The sequence below is a fragment of the Chenopodium album genome, chromosome 12 (assembly GCF_948465745.1).
Source record: "Chenopodium album chromosome 12, dcCheAlbu1.1, whole genome shotgun sequence".
Classification (NCBI taxonomy): Eukaryota; Viridiplantae; Streptophyta; class Magnoliopsida; order Caryophyllales; family Amaranthaceae; genus Chenopodium; species Chenopodium album.
In genome coordinates, this window is record NC_137845.1 from 22,672,004 (window position 1) to 22,682,098 (window position 10,095).

The following is a 10,095-nucleotide window of genomic DNA, read 5'->3' on the forward strand; positions in this document are numbered from 1 at the left end:
AAATTGATTACTTGTAAAATTTTATCACATTTACTAAAAACACAAAATATTAACACAAAATCTAATAAATTGACAAAGGAGGTATGAGCTAAAACCAACAAAACACCAATTTTGATTTAGAAATTATATTTTAAAAAAACTGGGAAAAAAACTTTTATAAGGATCTTTGAAAGATTACTTTTCTTCTTTTATAAGGATCTTTGAAAGTTTACTTTTATAAGCTTCTATAAGGATCTTTGAAAGATTACTTTTCTTCTTTGTTGAACGTCTCGCAAGTCTAAAATAAAGTACTAAGAAAATGTATAGACTTATGATTAAAGAAATTGAAAAAAAAAAAAATTGAATTGAAGAAACCTGTAAAATTTTATAAAAAAGAGATGGAGAAAAAGGGAAGGAATGAGGAACAAAGGAGAGAGAAACAAATGATCTAGAAAGAGGTAAGAAAGTAGATAGAGAAAAGATGCAAGATATCTAAAAAATTAGGGGTCGTTTGGTTCATTAAATTGAAATGGATTGGTATGGAATCTCATACTAGGGGGGTATAGAATCTAAATCCTATACTTGTTTAAACTTGTTTGGTTTATTCTTTAAAATAGTTTTCACAATTCATTAAAGGAATAAATAGTGAATCTTAGGGAGTAAGGTGGGTATGTGATTCTAGGGGGATGGGTTGAAATTAGAACCCTTACCTAAATCTAGCCAAACAACAAAATGGATGGATTGGATTTTATCTCCATTCCAAAAACTCCAACCAAACAACCCCTTAATGGCACGTGTAATTCCAAACTGATAAATCCTTTACTCACTCGCCTTATATTAAAATATTATAAACTGATTTTTTAAAAAAATTTGTGCATTAAATTTCTTGATAGTGGTGTATCGAGGGTTTCAAATAGGACGTACAATAAACTTATAATTCATAATTTTTTTGACGAGCCTATATTTATTCTTCAAAACTTTGTTCTATTCCCTTTTTATGTGTCATTTATATTAAATAGTTAAGTGTAGACTTTGTTCACTTCTATATCTCTAGAAGAAATCTGATCTAAACTAATTAGAAATTAATTATTATTAACTAAATTAAGACAAAAATAGAAATAAATGTAAATAATGAGTTGTTAATAAAGTGAAGGATGACTAGCGCTGAAGAATTGAGAAATATGGGGTTGACGTCCTCCAATAAAAACATATGACAATAAGGCCAAATGGAGGAGAAAATCAAAAATTTAAAATAGAGGATTTACTATTAACAAGAGGTTTCGAACACAAAACCATCAAACCTTGTTTGCTATCGTGCATTTCTAGCCAGCACCACTACACTAAACTTATATTACCCCCGTTAAATGTTATGTACAACTTTTGCCAAAAACGGATGATCAAAGTTATGTGCAACTTTTTATTTTCTTTCATTTTTTAGTAAACAAAAAAACTTAAAAAGATTGATATACCCTTACTTAAAAAATCATATTTGAATAATTAAGTGGGGTGGTCCCATTTTCTCTCTCCTTTCTAATAAAATCAGATTTCCCCATCGTTTTTAGCGGGGTGGTCCCATTTGAAGGAATTATGTCTTCGTCATGTGCAATTACTAGATATATAAATGGATCAAATTATGGAGATAATTAAGTTCGTACATTTGGGTCGTCGTTATATCATAGCTAGAGGTACTAACGATCTTTGGACTAGTAAAATAGGCCAAAGCCCACTTAGACGGATCCTATGAGGTCACACAAAGGGCCTATATCGAGCACGAGAGGACAAGGCCCATGATGGGCCTTATCCCCTATGATGGCCGGCCATATAGAGAAGGTTGAAGGGTTTTGGGCTTCCTAACTTAGTCTAATTATAAATAGATTAAGTGCCTAGGGTTTGCAAAGAAAAATTCAATTGATCAGTAAGATTAAAACCTGAGTTAGCAAACACGAGACCAGGCCCCTCAAATCTCTCTCTATCTCATGACATTCTCTCCTCCCCGGCGCCTCTCAAGGTGGTTCGTGGTGGTCGACTTTGTCCATTAAAGGTGGTGATTGCGGTTTTCCCTTTCACTCGACCAATCTAGTATTGGTGGACGACTCGTTCGAAGCTCGTGGACTAAGTAGAGGAGCAACGCTTGGAACTCTATTCTCTCCCTCATTTGCCTGTCAAATAACTACGTGGAATTCACGCTTCAAAAGTATGATTATTTGTCTTGTGTGTTATGCATGCGATCTTGGGATTAGGTGCTTTATGAATATGATTCATGATTTTCCACTTTTATCGTACCTATAAGGCTATAAGCTCCTTCACCATTTTCTCTCTCCCCTTTCTTTAACTACTTCCTATTATACTAGCTAATCTTTGCCCCTCAAATTTTGTCTTGGTAACCGCAACCCCCTCTAAAATTGTACATAACATTTAACGGAGGTAGTATAATAGTATCTAGCATTAAATAATTTTATATATCTTGCCAGGGGTGTGCAAGTGTCTACCTTAAATGCATGGTAGATCCACCCCTGTTCCTTAAAACTAGTTGTCCATTAAATTTTTTACCCTACTAATTAGGTAAATTTCAAATATTGCTTTATAGGTGATAAAATGCGAAAATTTAGGGTTTGGAGCAATTAGGTTACAAGTCTTACAACTAACCTTTTTATGAGTACATAGTACATTATTTAATTGATTAATTTCAGTTTTACAAGGTTCTTATTTATTTATTTATTTATTTATTTTATTATTATTATTATTTTTTTTTACTAAATTAAACAAGGAGAAAACTGGGAAAAAGCAGACATGCAAAAATGAAACTATAAGGCGGGAGCGCAAAGTTTCCTCAAAATTTAAATAACCCCGCGTTTACTCATTTGCTGACCTCACTAAAAACACAAGTTTATATAAAAACCGACAAAATCACATTCCCGTATCAAAAATATTCACACCAAAATAAAAACTTCCTCTCTTTCACTTTTTCCTTTTCCCAAATTACCCTTCTCTATCTATCCAATTTTCCTCAACACCCCTCCCTCCATTGCCATGGATCGCAGCGAGCGAAGATCAGGCAGCGCGCGTAGAAGCTTGAAGCGTAAGCTTGAAGAAGACTTCAATGAAACTCGTCAAACCAAGCTCGATCTTTCTCCTTCGAAGAAACTACCGAATCAGCAAGATCTGATAGTCGAGATTAATTCGTATGTTCATATTCTTCATCGCTCCTTCTCGTCGTCTAATTCCGATCGTGCCGATTCCAAACGCGCCACTCATTTTTTCTCCGAACTCGCCAAAAACGGTAAAAAAAAATAAAAAAAAATCAGGATTTTTATTTTAATTATTTTTATTTTTATTTTTATTTTTTTGATTTGATGTAATTTGCATTTAATACGATTTTGTATTTTGTGTGATTTTTTTAATTTTTTTTTGTGCAGAGGAATTGGCGAGTTTGATAGTTGATTGTGGAGCTGTGCCAGCTTTAGTGATGCATCTTCAGTCGCCACCAAACGACGGCGTTTCGAAGCCCCTTGAGCACGAGGTTGAGAAAGGAAGTGCTTTCGCGCTCGGTCTTATTGCTGCTAAGGTTACTAATTTGATTGCCTTTCGAAATTTCTTGTCATTAATTTTGTTTTATAATAATACCAGGAACCTTATTTGGCTGTTGTTATTTTGTGTGGTTCAATCGAGTAAAAACTGTCAAACAGATACCTTGTTTATATGTTTCTGCCATTATTGGGCCGATTCTGTAATAGAATTTGATGGACTCGGTAGGTTTTGTATGTTTATACCATGTCATAATTCGAGGTCTAAATAACTTGTTAATATCCTACGATTTTGACTCGTTTGCCTGAGCTGTATCATAATGTTGAATAAAAATGGCTGTAATTAGTGTTTGGACTTTTTTTTTTTTTTTTTTGATGAATTCTTTCTTATTTGGATTTTGGTTAATTTCACAGCCAGAACATCAACAAGTTATAGTTGACGCGGGTGTTTTGCCTCATCTTGTTGCTCTTTTAAAAAGGCATAAAAGTGGCTGTAATTCTCGATCTCTCTGTGGTGCTGTAAGAAGAGCAGCTGATGCTTTAACTAACCTGGCTCATGAAAATCATAATGTCAAATCTCGTGTCAGGTTTGTAGCATTGTACATGTCTCCAGCTGTTTCACATTTTTAAGAGACGTATTTGCTATATTGTGACATTTTGTTTTATTTCTGGACAGGGTTGAAGGCGGCATTCCACCACTTGTCGAACTTTTAGATTCTACTGATGTCAAAGTCCAAAGAGCAGTAGCTGGTGCTCTAAGAACTCTTGCTTTCAAAAATGATGAGAATAAAAATCAAGTAATGCTTACTATGATCCATGCCAAATTCTACTTTGTAAGGCCAAGCGATAACCTAAGTACCTAACCAATTGTTTTTATGTATCTGCAGATTGTAGAATGCAATGCTTTGCCTACCCTAATATTAATGCTTCGCTCTGAGGACCCAGCTATTCACTATGAAGCGGTTAGTGTTCAACTGTTCTTCAGAATAGGCTGTAAAGCTGTATGTTTGATATAATGTGGGTTGTTGTTAGTTATTCACTTTGGTGGGCATGTCAAACTTTGCAGGTTGGGGTCATTGGGAATTTGGTGCACTCGTCTCCTAACATAAAGAAAGATGTTCTCCAAGCTGGTGCCGTGCAACCTGTCATCAGGCTGCTCAGGTATGTGTATCAGTCCTATGCCAAAGTTAATTATTCACTTTTTAAATATCTTGTTACCTGCTTCATATTGCCTACTTGATGCAGCTCCTGCTGTTGTGAGAGCCAAAGAGAGGCAGCTTTACTCCTTGGACAGTTTGCCTCTGCTGATTCAGATTCCAAGGTTAGCTCTCTAGTTGCAATTAAAAAAGGTTACCTTCATTCGACATTTATTTATTTTTTAAAATTCTGAATAGCATTGTTATAGTGGTATAACCAATAATATATATGTAGGTACACATAGTCCAGAGAGGTGCTGTCCCACCTTTGATCGAGATGCTCCATTCACCCGATGCTCAGCTTATGGAAATGTCTGCTTTTGCTCTTGGAAGGTTGGCTCAGGTATGCTTCCTGTGTTTACTCTTCGCTTTGCGCTTTCTCTCTTTATAATACCAGTCTTTTCTCTGCAGTAGTGGCCCTGTATGCTGTTTGTGATGTCTTATCCTGTCAAAGCAGCCCTTATTGTATGGTGCCTTGGTACTAAATGGAATGTTACTTTTATTTGTTTGAAGGATTCACATAATCAAGCTGGTATAGTTCAATGTAGTGGTATCATGCCCTTGTTGAAGCTACTTGATTCAAAAAGTAGTCCTCTACAGCATAATGCTGCATTTGCTTTATATGGCCTTGCAGACAACGAGGTATTGTTGGAAAATGCTTTGCTGGCTTGTTCCATTTTGATATTTCTTTTCTGTACAATCAGCCTCATCAGGTCTGTATGATAGGATAATATTGCAGATCTTATTAAAATTGGTGGTGTTCAGAAACTCCAGGAAGGGGAATTTATAGCTCAGGTATGATCAGATAATGCTTCTATTGAAATTTTGGGTCTTTTGGTTGTGGGTTTCTTTCTGTTCTAAAATTCCCGTATGCCATTTGTTCATGTATTTTTGAAGGGAAAAAATTGTTGGGGTTTAGTTGATCAAATGCAAACAAATAAAGTAGTGAATCTGTTTAATTTTAATGTTTGTCGATAGTAGTAAGAGATAGTGAGCATTTGGTGCACTCACTTGGAAGAAATATCATCAGGGAGAAGAAGAATAAAAATGAAACCAAAGTAATTAATTATATTATTTAAATGAGGTAGGACTTTATGTAGGGACAAGATATTTGGGAGAATGAAACCTTTATATAGGGACAGAGAGGGTGATGTTTACATAACTTAAGATAAAATGATGAAGCTACCGATTCTACTTAAATAAAAAACTTAAGAATATCTTAAAAATATGATAACAATTTGTAGATATTCTAAATAGAGTCATTTTTAGTATCTATATTAAAAAATGTAAGGATATCGTACTTCAATGTGAATGGAAGGTGTGCGACTTTGCTTGAAATGAATAGGTTGCAGTGCAGGCTTGCTGTACTTCATTGCTTTTACTTCCATCTCATCCTTTGCCTCAATGTGAGATTTGAGATTCATGCACTTGTCTTGAATCTTTTTCTCGCTAGGACTTCTTTGCCTTTTTCCTATGCTACAGTTTTCGGTACATTATTCAATTTATGATCCACTAAACATAAATGTTGCAATTCAGCAGTAGAGAACTGATCATATCATAATCTTCTTCTATTATGCCACCATATCTATGATGTATGTTCAAGCTCTTTACCCTCATTTGCTTCTTCCCAATACTTCCAGAAGCCACTTCCATCCAAATTATTCTTAACTCTGGATGGTGAGTTTGGTGACAATTCTACTTGAATTGATTGAATTTAAGCTCTATTTATTGTCTCTTCTATCTAATTCATAAAGTGTGTGCTTAACATATCGGGACTTGGAAAATTACTTTATAATGGCCTTAAGTTAGCTCATAAAAGTTATAATGACCAATGATGCTTGGACTCAATGACTCATCACCTAGCCTTGATGTAGCCATGTTGACATGATTTATGTTGCATAAACATATTGACAGGGTTGGGAATAGGCTAGTTTCAAATTTCAAGACACAATTGAGGCAAAGAATCCCTTAAAATAATAAATAATATAATCAAGTAAAAAAAAAACTTAAGAAAAAAAATCTTAATTTACATTAATACCACAATTTGGAAATTGCTAACATTGAGCAATAAAGATTAAGATATATAAAGAAATATGTAGTTGAATTTGTATGAGCTATAGGTAATTTAGTTTAGCAATCTGGAGAAGGCATTGTGCATTTTGGCTGTTTTCACACTTCCAATCATAGCCTCTCCCTCCTTTATGTCCAGGATTTATTTTCAATTGAGAACTGCTATTCGGTTTCTTATACTAGTTTGATTGGCATTTCTGCAGCCAACCAAGGATTGTGTGGCAAAGACTATGAAGAGAATGGAAGAGAAGATCCAAGGAAGAGTAAGATTTCACCATTTTATCTCAGGCCTAGTTCAATCTGTCACTGAAATGTAGTCTTCTGATATTCTTTATTCCATGAAACATATAAATAGGTACTAAACCATCTGTTGTACCTCATGCGGGTTGCTGATAAACCTGTTCAAAGACGAATTGCTATTGCACTTGCTCATCTTTGTTCATCAGAACATCAGAGGAGGATTTTCATCGACAACAATGGTAATTTCTGTTTATGTTTTGTCTAACAGGTCATGGTTACGTCTTCAATAGAACACCTATTATCCCATTACAACACTGCTTATTTTTAATTATTTTTTTTTTATTTAATTACACTTTGAAGGGACTAAATTTCTCTGTTTGGATTTGGATTTATTTATTTATTTTCCGTGACTATATTCTTTACAGGTTTGGATTTGCTCCTGGAGCTTCTTGAATCTTCAGGTACTAAGCAACAGCAAGATGGTTCAATAGCTTTGTACAAGATGGCTAGCAAAACCAATATACTTTCACCAGTTGATGCAGCTCCTCCATCACCAACTCCACAGGTGTGCTATCAGGCTTATCAATTACAATACAGTTTGTTCGATGAATCAGCAGTTTGTGAAAAATAGTTGGAAATCTGCTTCTTTTTAAGATATTCTTTGCTATAATCGTTGATCTCATTCTATGATATCTATACTGCTTTTATAGACTCATTTTCGTTTATTCCGGTTATGATGCCTGTTAATCAGTCTTGTTTCTTTGTATGGGCAGGTGTATTTGGGTGAGCAATATGTAAATAATTCAACATTGTCTGATGTTACCTTCCTTGTAGAAGGTAAAATATCTTATTTTCATGTACTCTACACATGTTTTTTTCCTTTCCTTTTTTTTTTTTTTTTTTTTTTTTTTTTTTTCAAATGATAAATATAATTTAGTAGCTAATTATACTTCCGTTTACTTTCAGGCAGGAGATTTTATGCTCACCGTATATGCCTTCTTGCATCTTCTGATGCATTTCGTGCAATGTTTGATGGTGGTTATCGGGTAAGTGCATCATAATCTGAGTAGCTTTCTGTTCACTAGTTATAGATGCATCTTTTCTGACATCATTTACAATCTACTTGTTTTTATAAACAGATGTATTTAATGTCAAATCAATGCATACAGTATTTGATTGAATTCTCATGTGACTGATTGCAGGAGAAGGATGCTAAAGATATAGAGATTCCAAATATAAGATGGAGTGTATTTGAGTTGATGATGAGGTGAGGTTCTCGTCAAATTTAGTTGGAATGAAATTGGGCCCTGTGGAGGTTGCTAATCTTGTTTTGTGGGTTTGCAGATATATATATACAGGATCTGTAAATGTCAATTTGGATGTTGCTCAGGACTTGCTTAGAGCTGCTGACCAGTATCTACTTGATGGTCTTAAACGGCTTTGCGAGTATGCCATTGCACAGGTATGCGTGAGATTGAGTTAGCAAGTTTTTATGTTCTTATATTGGATATCAAGTAGCTAACAACCATTATCTTCAAAAACGCATCTGAAACTTTCAGGATATCTCTGTGGAGAACGTTACACTCATGTATGAGTTGTCAGAGGCATATAATGCTGTGTCATTAAGGCATACATGCATCTTGTTTATCTTGGAGCAGTTTGATGGACTAAGTTCCAAGTCCTGGTAAGAATTCATCGCAAAGGTCTTGTATTTTCGCTGCCTTTATAAGAGTTTTTTGAACTTGTATTGATAGAAGTCAGAACTATATAAGCTGCAAGGTCTATAATTTAATTATTTCTGTTAGAAAAACTTGTTGAATTGTTACAATATTATAGGAGTTTTAGCTGTTGTAAAAAAAAGGGGGTTTTAACAAATTTGTAGACATGTAGTGTTACTCTTGCAATCACAGTAAGCATCCATGTGGGATTTATGTTTACAACTGGTTTCTTGTCGGCTTTAGAATTAACTGCTGTGAATCTGCCTATTATGAGGGTAACATCATTCGCGTACTGTTTTTTTTTTTTTTTTTTTTTTTTTTTTTTTTTTTTTAAATGGCTCAGAAGTGTTAAATTGGATGGGGAATTCATCTTGTTAGATCTCTGGAGTTGGCAATGTTTAGTTGAGTGCACAGAAAGTCTTAAAAATGCTCGCACAGTTGTGCTATTTGTATCAAACTTGATGTTTATGTGAATATAATATTAGTTAATGCGACATGCTCTTCATATGAAGTAACAATTGGAAACCTGAGATTTCAAGAATAACTACATCGTAGAACTTCACACAACTGTGTTCATTGGATTAATCTTGTGCACTGGTTCATGGCACAGGTACCCTCGCCTAATTCAACGCATTATACCAGAGATTCGTGAGTTTTTTGAAAGAGTACTTACAAAGCCTAGTCTTGTTGAAGTAACTGGAGAATAGAAGATCCAGTGCTCGTCTAAGTCTTGACTAACCATCTAGGATCTGTAAGCACATAAACAAAAATTTAGCTTCTTAATCATTCTTTGAGCTTGGGGAGCAGAATTTCGCTTCCATTCGGCATAGTGATCCTTCAGTATAATTGATTAGTGCAAAGTAATTGCCAAACATACTTTGGTAAATTTTCCTTTTAGCCTTCTTTCTCTTATAATTTCTACTAATAGCTATGGGTGATGTAAATATCCTGACATTCTCATGAGGGCTGTGACATTTAAGTAAAATTTTTGTTTGTATATTCTATGAAGAGTTTGGTCACGCATTGATTCCTCATTCTTGAACATTCATTTTTACTCGATCAACTGAACAAAAATAAAACTATTATGATTTAATTTAAAATTGCATAATTGCAGAACAATTTCACCAAAATTATTACTCATCCTATTTAGGAGAAACTAACTTCATTTGGAAAAAAATTTCCCTAATCTTATACAATTTGTCCCTATATACAACTCTAGTAACTAAGGAATAAATTTTACATAGCCTAATTTTGCAAACAAAATCTCCATAATAAACTAGCCTAACCAATTGGTTGTAGTGGTGATTGGAGTTGCATACTTGCATTTGGTAGGGACTAGGGAGAACCGCGTGTTTAATCCCTCGCAAC

The 10,095-nt window shown here is 34.4% G+C and overlaps 1 protein-coding gene across 1 annotated transcript; it reads left to right on the top strand.

The window, feature by feature from the left end:
• The first annotated feature begins 2,573 nt into the window (after nucleotides 1-2,573).
• Nucleotides 2,574-9,726, top strand: LOC145572225 (ARM REPEAT PROTEIN INTERACTING WITH ABF2-like). Its single transcript, XM_081631225.1, has 19 exons — nucleotides 2,574-3,259; nucleotides 3,396-3,544; nucleotides 3,918-4,090; nucleotides 4,180-4,300; nucleotides 4,391-4,465; nucleotides 4,570-4,664; nucleotides 4,749-4,824; nucleotides 4,935-5,042; nucleotides 5,213-5,341; nucleotides 5,426-5,494; nucleotides 6,973-7,032; nucleotides 7,125-7,248; nucleotides 7,435-7,574; nucleotides 7,783-7,846; nucleotides 7,976-8,055; nucleotides 8,212-8,276; nucleotides 8,354-8,471; nucleotides 8,569-8,693; nucleotides 9,338-9,726. Exons 1-19 carry the CDS (start codon nucleotides 3,010-3,012, stop codon nucleotides 9,432-9,434), a joined length of 2,118 nt encoding a protein of 705 aa, XP_081487351.1. The 5' UTR covers nucleotides 2,574-3,009; the 3' UTR covers nucleotides 9,435-9,726.
• The last annotated feature ends 369 nt before the right edge of the window (nucleotides 9,727-10,095 follow it).

Coding starts and splice junctions, on each gene's coding strand:
- LOC145572225 (XM_081631225.1), top strand. CDS start 3,010: ATGGATCGCAGCGAGCGAAGATCAGGCAGCGCGCGTAGAAGCTTGAAG. Junction 4,665..4,748: donor CCTGTCATCAGGCTGCTCAG/GTATGTGTATCA, acceptor TACTTGATGCAG/CTCCTGCTGTTGTGAGAGCC. Junction 8,277..8,353: donor GTATTTGAGTTGATGATGAG/GTGAGGTTCTCG, acceptor GTGGGTTTGCAG/ATATATATATACAGGATCTG.